This window comes from Lipophrys pholis, assembly GCF_963383615.2.
Source record: "Lipophrys pholis genome assembly, chromosome: 2".
Classification (NCBI taxonomy): Eukaryota; Metazoa; Chordata; class Actinopteri; order Blenniiformes; family Blenniidae; genus Lipophrys; species Lipophrys pholis.
Genome location: NC_137636.1, coordinates 21,601,418 through 21,624,588, shown reverse-complemented (window position 1 = coordinate 21,624,588; position 23,171 = coordinate 21,601,418). Strand labels below are relative to the sequence as shown.

The following is a 23,171-nucleotide window of genomic DNA, read 5'->3' as shown; positions in this document are numbered from 1 at the left end:
CTCCATTTCAACAAATTGACTACATAAGGCGAAGAGGATGTCATGAGGCAGATGGTGTTGTGTGGCTATGCTGCTCTGAACAGCAGCGGGTAATGACACAATTAATCAACCGTGGGTGATAAGTTACAGCATTGGTTGTGATCAATTGAGGATTTAAGCCCTTTTAGAGTTTAGATTATTGTATTAGTCATCTTCTATGACCACTTTAAAGAGTCAGTGTTGAATTGTGTCTGGAGCGAATCCCAGCTGACAACAGTCAGAAGGCAAGTGCATCTTCAACAGATCGACGGTCCTTCACAAGACCTTGTTAGACGATCATCAACACTCAAACCAGCATCTAAACTCAAAGCTCTGTCATCCAAGTCAAATGAGCAAAAAAAAAATATTTCGGCTGAAGACAGAAGAATAATGTTGAAACATGTCAAAGCTTTGGTGTAACGGCATTCCTGGAAAGAAGACAAAGCAAAATACTAATTGAAAAACAAATTGAAGGCAAAATAAACTTTATTGAATTATTGAGTCAAATAATCCCCAGTTACAACATTGGGTGGTCAAACTTTCAGGATTGAGTAATAAGTCCAGGCTTTTGGCTGGGAAATACCTCAATAAAAAACATGACGTATCGTAATAGTGCTTGATACACAACAAGATACTGACCTAGTCTTGTTATGTCTTTTACAACCTCTACTTTTAGGATTAAGACCTTTCCATTCAATACAGCTTAAAGTTAGAGCTGGTTCAGAACCCCCTGGACCATTTTCTAGAAAAGCTGCTGTAGGTTTAGACTGCTGGAAGCCCTTTACGGCACTGAGCTTCTTTCCTTTGTCACTACCCATGTTTCACCCCAACGTATCACTAATTCTCTCTGTGTCTCTCTGTTCTGCAGGTTTCTTCCTCTACTTGTTGATCTGGAATTATTAGTTATTCTCTGTAAAAGTGCCTTGAAATGACTGTGTTGTATTTGGCACTATAGAAATTAAATAAATATTGTTGAGCTCTGCTATTATGTGGTTGAGACGCCATGACCGCCACCATATTTGGTAAGCACATACAATGTTAGTATTCACTATATTAACCAGATATTCACTGAGTTTGACTTAAGTTTTGGCTTTCAGGAATTTATTTTGCCGTTTCCCTGAATATGTCAGTGCGCTTGTGGTTTGGCGTACCTTCTTCACACTGGTGTCCCGTGTATCCCGGCACACACTGGCAGCTGAAGGAGCCCCACTCTCCGTGACAGCGACCCCGGTGGCCGCAGGATGGATAGCCCATGTTGACACAGCTGCTATCAGTGGTCAAGCAGCCTGGAGAGCTGGACTGCGGAGCCCAGATCATACAGCTGGACGGGAGAGATAGACCACAGAGAAAAAACAGGACGTTTAGTGGAAGTGAAGATGACCAGGAGAAGATGATGAGCGGCAACAAGGAAAGGAGACAAAAGTCCGTTGAAAGGGAAAGTCGGGGAAAAAAAGTGAATCAAGTTGGAATAGAGTGTGGGCGTACGAAGAGACGTCAACAAGTAAGTAGCTTACAAACTGAAGACAAAGGCACAAACTGGCAGGAGAGAAAAGGGGATTGGTGAAAACACAGGACAGTAGGGAGATGAAAGAGGAAACAACACATGAGACTCAAACAGGATCAATATAAAAGGAAATTTAAAACCACTCTGAAGATAAGAAACTAAAGTCTCACTGGGCTGCAACAAATTGAAACTCGCAAAGGAGTCGCAGGACCTGGCAAATGTGTCGCTTCAAAAACTTTGCATGACTTTATTTAGCAAAATAGTCTCCTCGTCATCTCAAGCTGTCTCGAAGCCCTCTCATTTAGTTTCGGCAAATTTGAAAGTACTGGAAGTGAGGAACGAGCCTTCAACATATCGGTCTCATCTAATATTCAGATTGGGGGTCTTCATCCTGCTGCTGCTGCTCTTCTTTTATGAGTTCCATTTTGCTTGATGTCTCATGACAATATGATTGCTTGACTGGGCAGAGAACCCATGTTCATGTGGTCAAGAATACGTAATTGTCTTGCGACTGCAGGGCTGATCACTCCATACTGAAATTGAATTAACGTTGCAACCAATATTTGCAATACACATAAAAAGTCACCAAAAAAGTGACTGAGCTCCAATATATGATATATTTACAGGCCCTGTGCGTTCATAGTTCTGCATGCCACGTGAGAATTAAAGCAGCCCAGCGGCACAAGATCGTATTGGAGATGCATCGTACCTCACTGCATTATTTTATTATAACAGGTGTCAAGACATAAACCACAAGCTGAAAAGCACACAAATCAAGAGACGAAAAACAACAAAGTCAATCGATTGGCAGGCCTGCATGTGAAAAACAAAACAAAACAAAAATACTGTGCAGTTGTGTGCAGTTCCCCTAACCACTCACTTGAACCAGGTTTGAATCCCTCCCCACAATCTCTCCTCTCTCCCCAATTGGAAGTACAGTGCAGAAAGTCTCCTTCACTCAGTCTGGTTCTGCATGTTACTTCCTGCTTGTCCAACAAGAGACTGGACAAGCTGATCAACAGAACGGAACCACTGCTTGGCAGAGGACTGGACTTACTTAGAACTGTGGTGGAGAGGGGCGACGCTGAACAAACTCAAAGCTATAATGGACAATAGCAGACACCCCCCTCCACTGTCTCCTGGAGCGTCAGAGAAGCAGCTCTAGTGGTCGGCTGCTGTCACTTCGCTGCAGAACAAAGAGATTCAGGAGATCCTTCGTCCCCGCTGCTATAAGACTTTTTAATGCCTCCTGAACACACACACACACACACACACACACACACACACACACACACACACACACACACACACACACACACACACACACACACACACACACACACACACACACACACACACACACACACACAGACAGACAGACAGACAGACAGACAGACAGACAGACAGACACACACACACACAATCAATCATAATCATCATTTTAATCACTTTTTTAAAATTTCTTTGAAATCCCAATTTAACTAATTCTTTATATATATTTTAAACCTACTATTTTGCACTTTCTTAACTTATTTACGTAACAGTGGTGTATGAATGGAAGTGTGGTTGACGTTTTTACGGATTTATGGATTAAGAAAGTGCTATCTATCTATCTATCTATCTCTCTATCTATCTACCGACCTATATCTATCTAAAAGTGCCTTGAAACGACTGTGTTGTATTTGGCGCAATAGAAATAAAATTTTATTGAATTGGGTTTGCTTAAATTTTGGTCCAGGAAGAGAGGGACCACTGTTTATTGCGTAAGAACAAATGTATATTCATAGCAACTCATGACGCGATTGCAATACTTGCATTACATTATTGCACATTACAAATTAAACTAATTTCAGGCCAGCTCAGGGTCAACAGTGCCCCCCCCCCCCCAATAAATCATATCTTTAGGTGACTATAAACCAGTTCAGTGATTCCAATTGACCAATATGCAGATTCACACAATTTGCGTATCTCCGACCACTCACAAGCTGCTGCAGGACAGTGTCATAGAGCATTAGGTCATTATGTCAGGAAACCAAACATCGAACCTCTGTTCTGTCAGGGGAATTACATTACCAGCTGGAAACATGGAGGACACCTCAATTTGTTCCCTTCCTAAAAACATACCATAAAGTACGCCACTAAATCGGACCTTTTCTCTCTGTGTCACCCGAACATTCTCGGTTCTGTCGGTGTTGCAAAGTACTGTAAAAACTAATAGTGACTTATACCAGTCAGGAGCTGCTGATTGGCTCTGACCTCCGGCAAAGAGGCGTCTTATTGGCTGCTGACCTTTAAACGCTCCTCTGTTTGTTGCACTTTCGGCTGATTGCATTGATCGTGATGGACCGAGGCACTAGCATTAGCAATCAACAACAGAAAGACATATTGGCATTTCTGTAATACATTTCACCAAGTGTCTGTGTTCGCGAGGGTGTGTGTGTGTGTGTGTGTGTGTGTGCGTGTGTGTGTGCGTGTGATACATGAATCAAATGCAAAAGAACACCTGCTTCTGCATAAATGACAAATTGTGTGACTTCCCCACAGAGACACACAATAGGCTGAACTATCTGCTGAGATTCATTTCAGGTGTTGCCTCTCTGCGGGCGCAGAGTGAAAAAGAAATTCTCAAACAAAATACATAGTATCTGGCTGGAGCGTGTTATGCAGCCAGTTTCAAAGAAAGAAAAAATGCTGAATCTAGCAAAACTTTGGACTTGGAAGAAGTAATATGATTGAGATTGACAAATAGAACTCAAGTTTATTGTCACTTCAGGAGCACAAAATCACCTTAAAAGCTGAGAAGATATAGATTGATGCTGACACCAAAAAAGTATTGTTTTTGTGAGTCAGGAGCACCATCAAATGCAATGTGGTTATGTGAAGAAGTATCATCTTTTTCCTTGGAAATTATCTCACCATTCACATAAAGAAATCAAATACAAAGTGAACATAATATTGCTTATGCAATTTTGTTTATACGGCAACGTTTTGGAGACGATGTCTGCTTACACGTTAATGGCCGAAACGTGGAAAACGATGTAGTGAGCATGACAGGCCACTAGTGGGTACTTTTGGAATGTTGGCGACTACACAGACATTTGTATGGACAGACGTTCCAGGAGAACATGGACCGGGAGTCATGAAACTGGAGGAAACATTGTTCTGATTGTCCATCTACTGAGCATGTGCACAACTACTAGTTACTATGGCTGCGGTGACCAGGAGCAGAGTTTCTGCCGTCAACTTGGGATGGCACCTGATTTTTTTAGAAAACACCAATTGTTTTGTTACAAGTTTCTTAAGAGTAGCGACACAACACAACACTCAACAAAATGTTTTTGTCTTGTTTTGTTCAGTACTTCTTTGACATCAAGCTAATTTGCATCTCATTCTGAAGCTATTCTTCACTCCCCATTGGTGCGAGTAATTCTGAAGGCTTATCCACACAGAAACTGTTGTGGTCTAATTTATCTGTCTGACCTTTATGACCCCTGTTCAATTTTGCAGGTCAGTGGATCAACAACCGCTTTTACATCCTGACTTCCACTTACAGCTGACCAGGCTCTGTCAGGTCAGCCTGTCTCTACAGGGACATTTATTTAAAAACAAAAACATTATTATTATTAATAGAGTTTACTTATTGATTTTGCTGTTTGCACTTTTGATCTCATTTTTAACATTGATTTGTAAATCCTTTATTTGTTGAATAATCATAATACGGAATGATTTTTGATTAGTTTTACAGCACTTTCATCACTTGATGTTATGTTTGAGAGCTTATTTGACTAAAGTGATTTGAAACTCAGCTGGTTTGTCCGAGTAAAACCAACTGCATTTAGCTGCACTAGTCCTGCAGTCCTGAGCAAAAGTCAGTTCATAATTAAAAAGCTGCCCTGCACTTCTTCAATTGAAGATTTTTGGCAACTTTTATTACATTTAGTAAAATTCAATCACAGTACTCAGCAAGGACAAAGGTGTTAAAAAAGTGGGTGGGTGGATGGATGGATGGATGGATGGATGGATGGATGGATGGATGGATGGATGGATGGATGGATGGATTGTGTTCTCAGGAAGTAAAAATACCACGATAATCCTGCACATGCATTTAGCTGAGACGCAGTGAATATGTAGCTGTCACTATGGGGCTAATTTTCCATCTATTATTATCTTCTGAGTGAGTCATATCAAAGAAATGAAAACCATTTTCACTTGTTTTGAAGCTGGTGCTATATTTAAAAAAAACAAAAACAAAACAAGCATCTTCTTTTCATTTAAACCAGACATGCCTGAATCATGTCTGGCTCCTTTGAAACAGGACAATGTGTAATAATAAATGCTTTTTAATGTTCTCTTACTTCTGTTACAAGACAAACTTTCATGGAGAGAAACCTGGACAACCCAACTTGGTCATACTCATATGTCCAGCGACTCTAACTGTAATTCATCGTGGAAATAATGGAGTGCCAGAAGTGTCAAAACCACAGGAAAGTTAAAGCAGTGGTGTCCATATGAGAGATGAAGACAGAAAGATGAGCAGAACATGGATGTGAGAGTTAAAAACAGACATGGATGAATGACAGGCAGGGGAAAGGCAGCAAACTCCAGAATAGAAACATCAGTAGAAAAGTGACTTTTTTCCTTGGACACACCAGTTTTATCTTCAAATTCCACTCAGTCCATCTCACTCTCTCTTTTTTTACTCCCACTCAGCTATGTTTCAACATTGAGCCGTCCATCTATATGCAGCTTTATCCATTTCAGGGTTCCGGAGGCTGGAGCTGATCCCAGCTGACACTGCGTGACTGCTGGGTACACATTGGACAGGTGACCACACCATCACAGGGCAAGAGGGAGAGACACTCACACACACCTATGGGCAATTGAGAGTCACCTATTAGCCTCAAACACTGTAGATGCATCACGACTGTGGGAGAGAACCAGACGTGGAAAAAAAACCCAACACATGCACACGCAGGGAGAACATGCAACGCCACATAAAAAAACTATTCAGTTCTTTATCGATGCTCATTTGGAAATGAAACTTGTAGTATTAACCACAGAAGACGTGCCAACGTTGCTTCTGCTGCTGGGTTGAGATTCACTCCAGAGCGGATCAAAAACCCAACATTCAGTCAGAGTTACCGCTGCTGTGTGTGCAGATGTTTCTGCACATTGGTCGTATTTCCTCCGTTTGAGGAAATATCCACTTTGCCAGTATTGCAAGTTGCCCCATTGTCATACATTCGCTGCACTGGTGAATGACTTCACCATGCATGTGGCGTAGCTTGCGTAAGTTATGCAACATGCAATCGTGCATGGCGATGTCATTCACGACCACTGGAGTTGATAAGGGCATTCCAGGGAATTGAAACAATGGGAACCGGTTCTCAGCAAGAATCAGTTTTCGATTCCCATCCCTACTCAGGCTCCATTTATACAACATTTTCAAGTGAAACTGAAAAACGTGTAGCTTTTTTGGGGTTCTTCTACACGACAACAGTACTTTGAATCACTGAAACCACAAATGTTTGAAAACAGCTCAGACTCTGTCTCAGTGAAAATGTGAAAACGCTACTTTTCTGAAGCGCTGCTACTGCACATGCACACCACGGTTATCGTAACTAGTTTTTGTGCACATGCTCAGTAGCTGGACAATCAGAACAATGTTTCCTGCAGAGTGTCATGACTCCCAGTCCATCTTCTCCTGGGACTTGGTAGTTTTATAGTTGACAGTCACTGTAATAACAATCCAACTTGGTCATCTGTCCATACGAATGTCCGCGTTCTCCCACTGTCAATGTTTAGAGCGAATTGTTCTCTGCTGGATGTGTTTGTGGTTTCATTACAAACAAAAACCCACAGCACCAACTAGTGGCCCAATGTGAAAACCACAGTTATCAGGGTTTCTGCCGTTTCCCTGTACATCGTTTTCAAAACGTTGCCACGTAAACGTGAAACTTTTCTGACACTAAAAGGCAAAAACAGTGCTCTTTCACTTCAAATGTCACGTAAACGGGGCCTCCATTTTCTTGTTTGCAGGTGAGAAGCTGTGCTTCACACTCCAGTACATTGAACAAAGCTGACATGGCCACGCTATGATGCACAGCGATGAAAGAGAAACATCTAATGTACCTTCAGCACATCATGAGCACTCACACACTAAGTGAAACAGATGATGCTATGGCAACAAATATGACACATTACCACAGTCTGTGGCAAGAAAACCGTGCCAAAGGAAAAATAAGACAAAAAGCAGAAAAAAAAAGGAAGTCAGACAATGTCTGAAAATGTCCATCAACATTATTAATCATCAGTACGCCTACTGCTGCATGCTCTTTGGAGATTTATTATCCTCGTGTCCGCCCACTCGCATCATGCAGATTTTCTTCATTAGTACACAGTGTTTGTGCAGCCTCCCGCTACGTCTCAGGCTAAGGTAAACCACAATAACACCAAGTGTTTAGCACAGCAAGAGAAAAAAATTTAGATCCTTTTTATACGCCCTCTCTCGAGATTCAACATCTTTATAGAGCTTTAAAAGGGTCTCCTGAATGTGTACGGATAGATTTTGTCTTTGAGACAAGGCAGCATTTCCAGAAGCCACACTTACAATACCTGAAATCCTAGTGGCTTCGCCTATTCAACCAGACTACAAGACAAGAGTTATTAGACTAACTGGCACTGCTTTTCATTAGAACAGATCTACCAGGATTCATCTGTTCTTCACCAGAAAACATCTACACATGCACAGACTCACACATTATATTGATGCAGGATGCAGGCCAGTGGTTCTTGACAATACAAGAGGACGAAAAGAAAGAAATTAAAGATTAAGACCCAGACAACATTTCAAGTGAAAATTCATCCTTTTTTGCATTTTTAATTTAGAAAAGTTGACATGACAATGTTTTGTTTATACGGAAGTTGCAGACATGCTGAAAATCATGTAACTAACATGTTTGGCCACTAGTTGATGCTGTTGTTTGTTTTCGTAATGAAATCACACACACATGCAGCAGAGAACAATCTGCTCCAAACGTTAACAACAGTAGTACACAGACATTCGTATGGACAAACCACCAAGTTGGATTGTTATTACAGTGACAACTATAAAACTACCAAGTCTCAGGAGGATATGGACTGGGAGTCATGCCACTCTTAGGCCGCCATTGTTGTTCTTGTCCCTCTCCAAGGAAACCGGGGTTGATTTCCCTTCCGTTTTCATGGAGGTGCATTTTTAAAAGCTAGAATTTTCAGCAGCCACCGAGCATTGTTATCGCGTAAACAGACACCCCAAATTTTTATTTGAAAACATTGTCGCAAAACCTAGTAGGCTTTCTTAACCAGCAAGGTTGGAATTAACATAAATGTCGCCGCAATCTTGTACAATCCGTGAATTTGAGACTTTGAGCAGACGTGACGGATGCATCAGCTGAAAGCGTTCCGAACTAAGACATTCACCAAAATGCAACACTGTGACAGTGACCTGTGGATTCGTCTAACCCGAGACTACCGACACACCAATGCAGCACAAATGATTTCACCAAGGATGCACCAATAATGATACAAGTATCAGCTATCGGTTCCGATACTGCACATGTAAATCATACTCATGAAAGATCCCCGATACGATCCAGTCACTGTTTTGTGACGTCATCCATTAGTAACGTCAGTGGCAGGTCGATGAGAGAGGACGAGCCACATTGGCGGTTTTGGAGATTATTTAATATTAATGAGAACGACAAAAGTAAGACAGACTGTACATTTTGTTCTGACAAAATTTTAAGAGGAGAAAAAAGATGAAGCAACTTCATTAGAGGAGACATTTGGACCAGCAGAGTTAGTCCATTGTTGCTCAGTAGTTTAACTGCTAAGTGGATCAGGGGGATTTTACTCTGATCCGTGCTACATGCTACATGCTAAAGAGTTTCGGTGCTCACACACCAGCGATGCTACATTGCTAAACATGATGAAGTCTGACTGATACACTCATAAGCAGCAAGCTCGATCCGTCGGGCAACAGTCTACAATAGATAATCGCTACGCACTGCGCTATGTGTACTGTAGACAAAGATGTAAACGGAAGCATTCAAGGTATTTGGAGGAGACGGATCATTGACAAAGAGGCTGTGTGGAGGTGGTTTTGTTGCGACGCATATCCTCTGTGTCTCATTTGCATATGGAGTATAAATTACAGTTGAAAGCATTTAATAAGTACTCCTATCGGTATTTGGTATCAGCAGGTAGCTAAAGGTTAGCACTCTAATTGTACTCGTCCTTTGAAAATGTGGTATCAGTGCATCCCAAGTTTTTACGATTTTAATTCAAATGCAATTGCCATTTCCTATGAAGCTACGTCAGCTCAATGCAATTAGACCTTTTCATTGAATTAACAGCTATAATTCTTATAAAACTTTGTAGAGGAATTACTGTATTTATTGTTTTTTACCTAATGATTGTGCTTTCAGATGTTGCTGAGAATAGGTGGGTCTACCAGCATTTAGCTTCACTATAATTTTTTTGTTATTGCAAATCTTAGTTCCAGAGAGGGGGGCGCAGCTTATTTTTTTGAGGTAATCTGTAGGGGAGCCAAGATAAAAGGTTGAGCAGAAATCAATTATAACTTATTTTCCTGCTCCCAAACCTTGTAGATACCTCTGACATGAAGCTCTAACAAGCAGTGATACCGTTCCATCTACCTTAACCCAAGAGCGTCTCCCTCGCACTCCGGCTTTTCCCCAAACAGGGGGAGGTCATCACCCAATTGGAAGATTGTGACTCTAGATAGCTTTCTTTTCCCCTTCAGTACACAAGTTAAATGGATTCAGCTGTCAAGATACGTTTCACTATGAGGTGAGATGATTCAGGAGCCCCTGTGTGTACCTGTGGAAAGAAAACTTAAAAAGGCACACAGCAAGTCTACTCGGTGCGCCTCGGGCTACAACACACTGGGGCCACTATTAACAACCCTGGCTTGTGTACTCAGTGTGCTCGGTTTACGGCAACGGCAGGCTCAACCAACCTCAAGGTCAAAGCCCCAGCTAATATTGACCTTGAAATATGAGCTTTCTATGAAGGTTCTTCTAGTCGGGGAATAAGTGATGGTTAAAGAAAACACCTGGTTCTTAGATTTTACAGTAAATGGAGAATTAGATGCACTTTTTAAAATTAATAAATATTTCACATATTTGAAAAACACAAAAATATAATAAATGCTGCTCACCTGCATTGAACCATGCATAGACCAACAGATGGCTCATTCTTCCTCCTTATCAACAATGTATTATTTTAACATCCTTCATTCGAAAACATGAAGAGTTACTGTAAATGCTTAATCAGCTCTGGTCCTACCTGCATGAGTTAATTTCCTAATATTTAATCAGGAGATGTTTTCCAGTGAGTTTGTCCATCAGTTAGTTTGGAATATCAACACACCGTGTGTCCCAATTCAATGGAACTTGGTAGAAAGTTCTGGAAGACCACATTCCATACAGGGTGGACATAGGATACAGGGCAGAGTAATAAATTATTTACCAGTTTCTCTAACACTCCAGCATCTCAGTGGCCTCCAGAGCGTGAGGAAATCTGGAGGTCACGGAACGTAATTTCCCAGAATTATTTCTGTTTAATTTTTGATTTCTGGTGTGTGTGTGTGTGTGTGTGTGTGTGTGTGTGTGTGTGTGTGTGTGTGTGTGTGTGTGTGTGTGTGTGTGTGTGTGAAATCCTCACACACCCAGCAACAGTGGAGACACATATCCAGATTAATATGTGTAGATTTACTTTGAATGGATGTGGTGAATGTGAGTGTCAGTTGTGTGAAATTAATTTCAAATTATTCTGGAAAGGTTCTTATTCTGGTGGTGAATATCATTGTAGTACTTCCTACCCTTTCTCAGACATGTTGGAATAGATATACGTGTTATAGGTGTGCATGTATACAAGTATGAATTTCTAGAAAGGTGTGTCTACACGTAGATATAGATTACTTATTTTGTGTAAATGTATTTTCATCAAATATAGATGTTTTTATCTATATGCATCATGTACAAGGGGCTTATACATGTGTGTATATGTGTGCACATCTTTGAATATGTGTAGATACATATAGATACATTCTAATTAGTAGATATAGAATATATTTCTTTTTGTATCCATCTGTATTTTGTATATATTCAGACATGTCTGAAATGAATTAATACTAATAAAACTATTCATTAGGAAAGACACTCTCACCTCTATAAAGACAATTTTGGTTTATTTTACAGTGGTCACTTCTGATTAAACATATGAAAATGACCATAAAAGTCAGGAGAACCTTTTCATTTTTGACATGATTGTAATAATTACACTGCAGAAGAGTTTAGTAACGCCTTAATTGAGACCCCATTTTCAAAAAGTTATGTTTTCAGTGGCTGAACATCGTTGTTGCGTAAACGGACCTCAAAACGCTCTGAAACTTACGGCCTTGGGCCTAAGTCTACTAGACATTGCTTGCATCTGTTTAAAAAGCTGTGGTCAAACTTTGATCTGTCACTTCAATGTCTGTCATTCACTATTACCACGTGCTTATGATTAGATGTGCTCATGTGAAGACAATGATAAGCTGAATGAGTAAGTGAGTGAGCCCAGTGAATACTGCCTCACTGTAATGAAGTACAGCAGTGCAAATCGCTATTCCTGTTGCTGTTAGAATTTCCTATACATCACATGGTTATGGTTATTAGAAGTATGCAGCCCAGTCCTATCACTAGTGACATGATGGGAATTATTTTTTTTTTAAATTAAAATGTTGTAGATGTCAGAAAACCTTTTACAATGTTGAGAAATCCAAAAAAAGACATTTATATGTGACTACTCGCTACATGATTGGACACTCAACAGTTTCATACTGATAGAGGGAAATTTAACAGTTGACCACAGGTTTATTTGATGCCGAGCAAAACTTGCAACACAAAATGCAATTTTATTCAGGATTTCAGGCTTTAGAAGGCTGAGAGTTCACACAAGGCTATCATACCACAGGCCAGTGTTCACACAGAAATGATTCGGGTTTAGTTGGGGTCGGGCTTCAATTGTCATGGCTTAGCATGGACTGCTTGACTTTTTAACTCCAACAGAGCAGCAGAAGGTTACTTGAAAGTCTTGACTTAATGGCAGCGCTGGGCAGGAGTGGAGAGGTTCATATTCCATTTCACTCTTAGAGTCCGTGTGTGTTGCATTTGAAAATACTTTGAGGTTACAGTTGAAAGCGTAAAAACCTTCTCTTACGCGGCACAAGGGCACGGTGAATGTTGAAACCTGTTATTAATCCATTTATCAGCTGGAGTGCAGGTGTGAGTTTGCTTGCATGCTAGTGTGCTAATGGTTATGTGGTTATTTAGATTTGTGTGTGTGTGTGTGTGTGTGTGTGTGTGTGTGTGTGTGTGTGTGTGTGTTACCTTGCTGTCCACGATGAGGTTGCGGATGCAGCCAGTGAAGTGTTTGTGCTGGAGCTGGGAGTAGATGTAGGGAATGTCCTCATTCACACCGCCAAGCTGGAGCACTTGACTCATGTTCAGATGTCTAAAACACACACAGAAGAAGGCACACACATGTAATAACAAGCACTGCTCACAATAACACGCTGTTCCATATTACACAAGTGGCTTTTGAATTCAGTGCTATGAATACGCTCACAATTGAAACCGATGACATTCAAAACATAATTTAACCTCTATCAACATGGATAAGAAAGTAACGATAACCATAACCGGAAAATGTTTTACTTTGTTTGCCTACAAATTTCAAAGTAGCAGGGACACATAGAAAAATTTGTTATTGATCTCATCAAATTTGGATGGAATCTCAGTATTTGATATATATATATATATATATTTTCATTCAAACAGTTTTTGGTTGATGAATAAGTCAAGAAATGGATGTGAAATGAAATAAAAATGCATCTTTTTTGCGTTTTCATTCTAGAAAAGTTTCGCGTTTACACAGCAACATTTTGAAAAGGATGTCTTTTCATCTTGGCCTGGCGACCAAGTTGGATTGTTATTACAGTGACTGTCAAGTATAAAACCACCAAGTCCCATGAGAACATGGACTGGGAGTCATGACACTCGGGAGGAAACATTGTTGTGATTGTCCAGCTACTGAGCATGTGCAGTTCACAGAAGCAGGCATTTTCAAAAAATTGGGGTTTTCCCCTGTAAACTCCAAACAGCGCCAACTCATGGCCTGGCATGCCAACTGCATAATTTTCTGCCCTCGCTGTAGAAACAGACACGGTTATGAAATCACTCTTATTTGGCAACGTATGCTATACTTTGCGGCAAGAGTTCAAGAAATGATAATAATCATGCAGCTGCTTTGATAACTTCCGGAAAGCTTAAAGCCTAATTATATATATTTTTTAAAAGGCATGGTTTTAACAACTCCTATGTAGCTCTGTCTCAATCAGTTTTAAATATTCACTGTCACATTATATGCACTTTATTAAAGATTCTCCTTCCTTCTGTAAAGTTACTGTCATCCTCATTCAGCTTTTCACATTCCATATCCTAACCTTCTTTATTTTTTCCTTGCCTAACTTGAATCCATTTTTTTAAACATGATGTTCCCAGGAGAGTCATAATTCACTTCATTAATAACTTCCCATGAGCCGACTACCCTTTTCCACTGTCTATAAATTAATCTTACATGATTTATCATTGGCGTAGCCTAACCTCACCCTTCCTAATGAAAGATACTCCACTCAGACCATTCCTTTTGAATGCATACATCCAGCAGTAAAAAAAGATGTCACCAGGGAGCCATACATCTGGGAGATTCATGGACCCTCGCATATTTTTTAATATTCGTAATACACACTTATTATCTATAGTTTTACTGACAGGGACTCATAGGACACAAATGCACAACATGAAGACAGACTTTGTGATTCCATCCCCATGCTTGGTTTTAAGTGTTCGATATACAGGTGGACAGACAGCTTGGCAAACCAAACCAAACAAAAAGTGCCAAAATGCAAACAACCAGAACAAAAACTGGGCAAGCATACAAGACAAGAAGGCTGGCAGGGTAACATGTATTGTACAAGGACACACACCACAGAGAGACCAACAAGGAATTCACAAGACTGAGGATAACACATATATATAAGTGGGAAGGGGAGTGATTATCACAGCTGATAATGCTGAAGTGTAAGCAGGACGAGGAAGCACAGAAGAGTGTCAGACACAAAACAGACACCTGAAGAGCGACGTTGCGAAGGACATTGACACGTCATGAACCATGAAACAAGATGCATTGCAGAATCACAACCTGACATGACGTGAAACCAAGGAACCTTGAGGGGAATAAACCTCAGGAAAACAAACCATGAAGACCTCAGAAAAGACAGAACACAGCACCAGTGATGCTCACAAACCTGGAGGAGGTTGGACTGTAGAGAAGATCTTTTATGATCCATGTTGCTCTGTTCATACAAACTATTCCTCTTTTTTTTTTTTTTTTTTCTACATAGTCACATTTTCTGAATGGGCTTTAGAATATGAATATTTAACAATTGACCATCCAAACATTTTTGTAACACGCATAATTCCAATGTACAAAAGTAAGACAGACTGTAAATTATGTTCCGACAAAATATCAAGAGGAGGAGAAAGATAGTCCTTACAACACCAGCAACTCAATCACCAGAGACATTTGGACCAACAGAGTTAGAACAATGTTACTCAGCAGTTTAACTGCTCAGCGGATCAGGAGGCTTTTAGTCTGAGCCATGCTACATGCTACATGCTACATGCAAAGACTTTCAGGCTCACACACCAGCGATGCTACATGCTAAGCATGATTAAAGTCTGACTGATACACATTAACAGTGAGCTTGGTTCCTCGGTCTACAGTCTAAAACATTCACCAGGTAGTGTGCAGATAGAGGCGGTAGTATACTGGAGCATTTAAGGCTGTTGGAGGTGACGTAGCATCGACGCATTCTCTGTGACAAGGTGATTCACGACAATTTGTGGCCTTCGCATATTGCTTTTGTATGAGTAATAACTAGGCTTCATGACATTTATTAGTAAAGGTTTGTACTCATCAATTAAAAAAGTGATATAACAGCATCCATAATGTCCACCATAGCAGTTTTTTTATTGTGACCCTCACTTTGCAAGAAATGGTCAATGAATGCAATGCTGATCTTTTTTGGAAATAAAAACAGTTGTACTTCAGGCAAAACAAAACTGAAAATAAAAGACTACTATTATGTCCTTCACAAAAGTTGAGATGCAGAATGATGCAGCAGGTCAACAGGTCACTACAAGCTGATGAGCTTCCATACACATGCACCCTTTTCGATCCAACCTTCTCGTACTTTGCATCGTATGAATCTGGCAGAGCTCATGGGAACAATCCAAGGCACAGTGCCCTCGAGAAAAAACAGCTGCTGGACAAGTATTTCTATAACCAACGGGAGTGGGAGGGCCAAATAAGAGCAACCGTCAGAATCAATGATGTACAGAAGAAGTGCTTGAAAATTCAGCAAGGAAATAGTTGGCTGAGCAACAGGAAGCCTGAAGAATTTTCAGGTATAAACAATGTCTCCTCCTCAATTATTGGTTGGGAAACCAATTGTTTGTCCCACAGAAAGGCAAAGGATGCAAGTATTTCACATTTTCTTTGGAATTTAAGTGACTTTCCGAATTAGCAAATTGACGATCCCATGATAAGATGCTGCTTAAGAGGCCTGGGCACAGGAAGAGATTTAAGTACTGACTTGGAACAGAAGTGGGATGTTTATTGCCCTCCAAAAAGCAATTAACTTAGTGTCAACTTTCAAAGAAAAAAAAGAAAAAGGAATTGCATGAGAAATAAAATAGAATGGCAAAGATTGAGCAGCAAAACAGAAATCAAGTGGAAACTAAAAACAATCCCGGTAGAGACGTCTGGGATCCTGATGCGAGACATTTTGCGGGCCGCTGATGCAGTGTAACTCAACATCTCACCGACTTTAAACGTTGACTTTGCTTGGCCTTTGTAGGGAAAGGTCGGTAAACAACATCCTGTTGTTCGTTGCATAACTTGAGGAACGAAGGTTGAGTTTTTCTTACTGTGTCACTCATAGAAGGCCAGACAGAATTGAAACATCTGAATTGAATAGATACCCCAGACCAATTTTCGATGGTAGATCTTTGGGTCATGATCGCTAGAGACTGTCTTGAAACAGAAAGTAAAAGTTGGAGAGGGGGGGGGGTTGACCTGCTTTCATCCACACTGCAGGATCTTCATCAACATTTGCATTGGAGGGGCTACTCATATCACATTTGCTTCTGCTACACCTTACAAGATCCAGGGTTTCAATCCCTCCCCACAATCTGTTTGTCTGTCCTTTTCTCTCCTTCTATCATCTAACCTCAACCAGGACAGCAGAAAGTCTCTTCCTCTGAATCGGGTTCTGCAGGTTTCTTCTTGTTAAAGAGAGCTTTTTTCTTTCCACGGTCACCTCCACTTGCTCATGTTGAATTGTTGATTTTTTTTCTCTGTTGTATTTGGTGCTACTGAGATAAAATTGTATTGATGGATTGAGTGAATACCGTCCCAAAACTGTGAGAAAGGCTCAACAGCCCTGAGGCAAAGGTACGGCTGTGGTATATGTGACTCTCCAGTCAAGGCGAGACAACAGAAGCAAAATCAGAACCACAAAGTGTCTTTATCGAGGCGTCTGTGTCTACCTGTCAGTGTTGGGCGTGACGCCCGTCACTTCACATGACGAGTGGTCCTCGGTGGTCAACCAGCTGCCCAGACCCTCCATTTCCATCACCGCCGCCCCCGAACATCGATCCAAGGTGAAACGCACTTCCTGGAGAGAAGGAATTAACACAGAACTGTTGTCATTTTAAAAATGATCTATGAAGCCTAGTTAACTCCGCATTATAAGCGACCTTATAATCAAGTGGTTATTACTGCAGTGGGAGCAGCGTTTGAATCGCACAGCGTTCATTAAGGCCAGTTAGTATGCCGTTACTCGCTACGTCTTTTGTTTATGTCAGTGGCATAAAACAACATTCCAACTCTGAAACACGTGAACTGATGCCCCCATTGCCTTAAATGGAGACGGAAGCAGAAGCCATGACAACCGTCTTTAATCACTTTAATTTAATCAACTGCGAAGTCATAAACAATGCTGAAGTGTTTGCTGAACCAACAGAAGTTGGGAGAGGTAGATTTTTTTTTTTTAAATGACATTTTCATTTCATTTTCAGGCAAGCAACAACACAACAGCTCACATAGAGCACTATATACCTTTGTTTAGATCCAAATCTTTGTCAGTTCTTGATAGTAAATATGTAAGGTATCAGCTCAGAATACATACATCCTCGTCTAGACAAATGAGGGAGTTGTGTACAAAAACAGATTGCGCTGACTTTGTGAATCCCTGTAAGAGCATTGATGATATTGTGGGTACGACATATTGTAAATAAAGGTCCCAGACTCTATAGAATACATCCAACCTTGACTGAGACATACAAGTAGTTCACATGGAATTCAGTCCCTGACTATATTGTGCCAAAAGGACAAGATATTTTTCCTTGCAGCAAAGGTCAAGATATTTCTGTTGGTAAATACCATTGTCTGTGAGGCCAAGTAAGAGACACTTAGGATCCAGCTGGATTGGAAGGGACAGGTAGATTTAAACCATGATGGGGTTTGGACCTGGTGTGACATGATGCGCATGAGAAAAAAAAAACTTGACCGACTGCTAATGGCATTATGGAAATTTGCTCTATTGCTTTTCTAAAAAACTCTCTTTTACATAATGTCACCTATTGTTTCTTGATTATATTAACTGTTTTTGGTTTGCACTGAAACAATTGCATTTAAATATTTGTATGTTCATGCTGCCTTTTAACCAAGTTGCCTTTATGCTACTACTGCACATTCACACGACATCAGCAGTAACTAGTTCTCCTGCACATGCTCAGTAGCCGGACAATAAGAACGTTAGTTTTATAGTTGATAGTCGCTGTAATAACAATCCAACTTGGTCGTCTGTTCATTCAAATGTTTGCGTTCTCTCATTGTTAATGTTTAGAGTGTATTGTTTTCGTGTAAACAAGACCTGAAATATAAATAAATCCCTGGATTAGATAAAGATGTATAATAAATTCAGGGATATTATTCTGACACTTCATTTATTGCTCTTTTTATTTTAACCCTCATATCAATCATTGTCTTTCTCTTGCGTTTATAAGGAATTGTGTAGAGCATTACAAAAGTAGAATTACAACATGAATAAAAGCTTTGTTGGCTTTGTTGGCAGCTCCTCAAGAATAGATTAACCAAACCTTTTTAACTGCTACAGCATTGGGGACACAATAATCAGTCACAAGTTTAAGTTTTGAACCTCAACAAAGTGCTAAAAAACTAACAAAAACTTCAGAAAGCGCAATGTCTTTTTCAGATTGAGTGTTTTTATTGATTATATAAGCCATTCAAAGAGAAGCTATGATTGACTTGAGCTCGATAATTTAAACAGCTTTGTGCTCATGGGCACATTGGTTTTTAAATATATTATCATGTTGACATAACAGAAAGTAAACCACTGACTACTAAGACCAGCACAATTATTTCAAGACTATGCACATCCATATTTCCATGTAAACAACAGCACTTCGTCATGATTTATATACATTCTGCTTGGGTCAGATCAGCGGTGTCAAACACAATTTTATATAAGGGTCACATGCAGATCAATTTCATCTGGAGTGGGCTGAACTGGTAAAATAGAGCCTTTCAAATTTAAACTTTAAAGGTTTTCTTTATTGTGGCGCAGAGTATACGTGGTCTATATTTTCTATATTTTCACAAAACCAAACAATTACTACAGAAAATGTTAATCTTTACATAAAGCCAATTTTAATGTAACGTTCTGGTGTAAAATACAATGTAATGCTCAGAAAAATTCTCCTACAGCTGTCGCATTGTGGGTGTTTTTAGAAACTCCCCCTGACGGCGCAGCTTTGAGGCTAGTTTGATAACAAAAACAAATGTACAAATGTAAGCAGTCTACGTCAGGGCTCGCCACATGTGATCGGATCACGTGAATCGCATATTAATGGCAGGTGGGGACTAAGACGACTAAAACTACTACTACTAATAATAACAATAAATCCTCGTGACCTGAACACATTTTCAGATGTTTGTCAGTTGCAGACTGAGGTTTTACTTATCTACTGTCCACATTTTCTGAAGAAACAGTTAAACTGTTTGTTTGGACCTTGTTATTCCCAGTTTGTCATCAGTGTTGTGTGCAGCTCTAATGTGTTCAAAAAACACTGCTTCTTGGCTGCAGAATAAATCGCCAGACATCAGAATGTCCTGTCACACAAGCAGGTTGGATAAGCTGCTGCTACTGCTGCTGCCGCTGCTGCTGCCGGGTATTCAGGACAAATGAATAGATTCACGTGATTTTGAATAATACCATTGTGATGCAGAATAATCCCCGTTGTAATAACCAAAGTCTCGGTGCATTCTGGTATTCATGCGATTTCGAGCAAATCTAGGCGCATGCATTCATTTTGGGCTGTGCTCCTTTTCAATATTGAGCAAATGTACTCTGAGTTTACACATGCATCGATGTGCAGCAGACTGTGAAGTGATTTCTCCCATTTTTTCCAAAAGAAAGCTGGAACACAACCGGTGTGTAGTTGCTATAATGACCGATTTTGTACTAAAAATGAATATTTTGGACAAGACGGTGTAACAGGTGTGAAGCATATTTTCCGATGGCTTAGGACCCGTTTCCATGGCAACAATTTAAAGTGAAAAGACAAACCTTTCGTTGCGTTTTGAGTGGTCGTTTACATGACAATGGTGCTCAGAACCACTTGAAACACACGTTTTTTAAAGGTGGAACTTTTCAAAAACGCTCAGTCTCCATTGAAATGGTGGGAAACAACACGCTTTGGAAATGCTCGCGCTCCGTCTCCATGTAGACGATGGGTGGGCATTCCTTGTCCTCGAGGGCTGCAGTCCTGCGTGTTTTTAATGTTTCCCTGCTCCAACATACTTGAATTTAATGAAAGTATCATGAAGAAGCTCTGCAGAAAACCTGATGACGAGCCAATCATGACTATCAGCTGTGTAGTAAGTACACAATAAAACCACGCAGGACTGCAGCCCTCCAGGACCAGGAGTTACCACCTCTGGCGTAGATGATGGAAACGCTGCTGGAGTGCACGGAGCCACTGTGGAAATGTTTGAAAACGGTCAGGCTTCGTCCATAAGAATGTCTATTTAATTCCATTGCTAATGTTTATAGCGTCTAGTTCTCTGCTGCATGTGTAAGTATTTTAATTACAAAAACAAACAACACTGCAAACCAGTGTCCTGGAATACTAACTACATTATTTTTAGTGTTTCTGCCATTTCCATGCAAACAAACATCGTTTTCAGAGTGGGAATGTCAAAATGGTGCGTTTTCACTTGACACTTTGACGTGTAAACAAGACGTAAGAGGTTAGCTGGCAGGTGAAAACAGGTGGGGGAATGGAGGAACATGATGATTCTTTAAGTATGAAGTTAAAAGAAGCACCTCAAACTGTAAAGAGCAATTATTGGATTTCAGCTTTTATAAGACAATTATGAAAGGGCTTTAATGCTGGCAGAGTGCGAACAAGAATGAGCTTCAGTCACTGTGCTTTTAGGGAAATGGTCCGCCATGAGATGAGCTTGGGACGCCGGGATAAAAGAGTGCCGCGACGCAGCCAGTCCAGCTGCTTTAAGGTGTCCGTGGCCCACAGCGAGACCATTAAGCCTTGAGCCCGGGTGATATCAAAGCCTCTAAAAATAGGATGGCCAACTGTTGATATTTAAGAAGCGGGAGGAAAAACTGAGAGGAAGCAGTTATATGTGAATCCTTGGAGGTGAAGAGCTGCTGGCAGTTCTCGCTGAAATAAAGATTAGCTTAATTTCACTCTCATTTAATTCACTGGAAATTATCCTGGGCAGGGAGTGTCAAAGGAGGGCTATTGCAATCATTTGTCTCTCTCTTTCCACAGTTATCTCCGTTTGTACTGTACAGCGCAGACAGTTTTACAATGCCTAATCGCTAACATCTTCCCCATTTGGATCCAGGGGAAATAACTGTATTAATTATGTGCGCATGGAGCCAAATAGGTGTTGTTTGGAGTCTTTGATATAAAATAATCAGAAAAGCTCAGTTGTAAAGTTAAAAACCTAATTATGTTAATCTTTCATTACATAGACAAGTATTACCACTTGAAACACCAAAGAAGAATACTTCTTTAGAAACATGCTGTTCATATCAAACAGCTATTATTCCTTTATAGAGAGTCAGCTCAGACAGCTGAAATGATTCTGCCGCAAGTCGCTGAAAATGTGAGTTTTCTTCAATAAACTCAACCTCAAACTAAACACACAATGCTATTATACCTATTTGTTTTTTTCAAACTGATGTAAAAAAAAAAGCAATAAAACCAGTTCATTACTCTAAACACAATGTTGTTTCTATGCCAGGCCACTAGTTGGTGCTATAATAAAATCACACAGATGCATGCAGAGAACAATACACTACCAACATTACCAATGGGGAAAAATTAGGCAATCTGGCTCGAAGATACTGCTGAGTGGTGCATCATGGGGGATTTGGAAGAAGGCATACGCAATGCTGACTGAAAAAACATCTATTGTAACAGTGCTGGGGTTCGACTTTTCATTTCTTGGCTTACCATATCTCACATAACAACATTTTCTAAAACATTGTCATCAAGACACAAAGAGTGACAAAAAAAAAAGCAACAAAGGCAGCCGTCAAATAATCGTGAGCGAGATTGTTTTTTTAGATTGAGTTTCCAGTCATATTTCAGGGACATCTGATGGCTGATATGGACTTGAAAAGATGGAACGGCAGCAAAAAACAAAAACTAGGGCCATTGTTTAAGTTTATTTGCACATCTACTCTGACAGGCGATATAAAGTGAAGAGAAGCACGATGTGCAGGCGAGATTTAAAAAACCCCTGGAGGCTTGTAGGGAGACTGTGCCTTCGCGTTATTGTGTGTGTGCTATGTAAATAGTGTGTGTTCCTTATGATTGAGTGTCGAATGACTATTATGCAGTTGTTTTTTTGAATTAGATAAATAATTAAATCTTCAAATCCCCCCAAATCCCCGCTCCCCGGGTTTGTATTAATTAAGGCAAAATAGAGAAACAGGTGGAAGCGGTATTCTTCTAACCAATTCAGGAATCATTACCACCTGCTGAAAGCAATCCTCCTCAAAGTGAAAACACAAAACGTCTAGCGTTTTGAGGGTGCTCAGAGCCACCGAAAACAGAACTTTCGGACAACGGCTCTCAACATGGAACTTTTAGAAACTCCATCTCTGGTAACGGGGAAAAAAAAAACTTTTTTCATGAAAAAACTAACAGCACCAACCTTTGGCCCAACATGAAAACCACACTGTTTTCAGCTTTTCTGCTGTTTCCATGGAAACAGACATCGTTTTCAAAACGTTGCCGTGGCCAGAGACTAATACGGCGACTGCTCCAACTAAAGATGAAGGTAGCAGAACCTTCACGTGCTGAAGGTTGTGAGGTGAGCCTGAATAGATTGGACTTGTTCCTCTGTAAATCCCACA

At 40.3% G+C, this 23,171-nt stretch overlaps 1 protein-coding gene across 1 annotated transcript in view; it reads right to left on the bottom strand.

The window, feature by feature from the left end:
• The window catches only part of LOC308106697 (neural-cadherin), a gene marked incomplete at its 3' end in the record, with an annotated part of 401,833 nt that overhangs the window by 68,974 nt on the left and 309,688 nt on the right, over positions 1-23,171 (bottom strand). Inside the window, 4 exon segments of the mRNA XM_080458585.1 lie at positions 1,170-1,324; positions 1,326-1,339; positions 12,961-13,084; positions 17,245-17,372. Coding sequence (XP_080314711.1) covers positions 1,170-1,324; positions 1,326-1,339; positions 12,961-13,084; positions 17,245-17,372 — 421 coding nt within the window.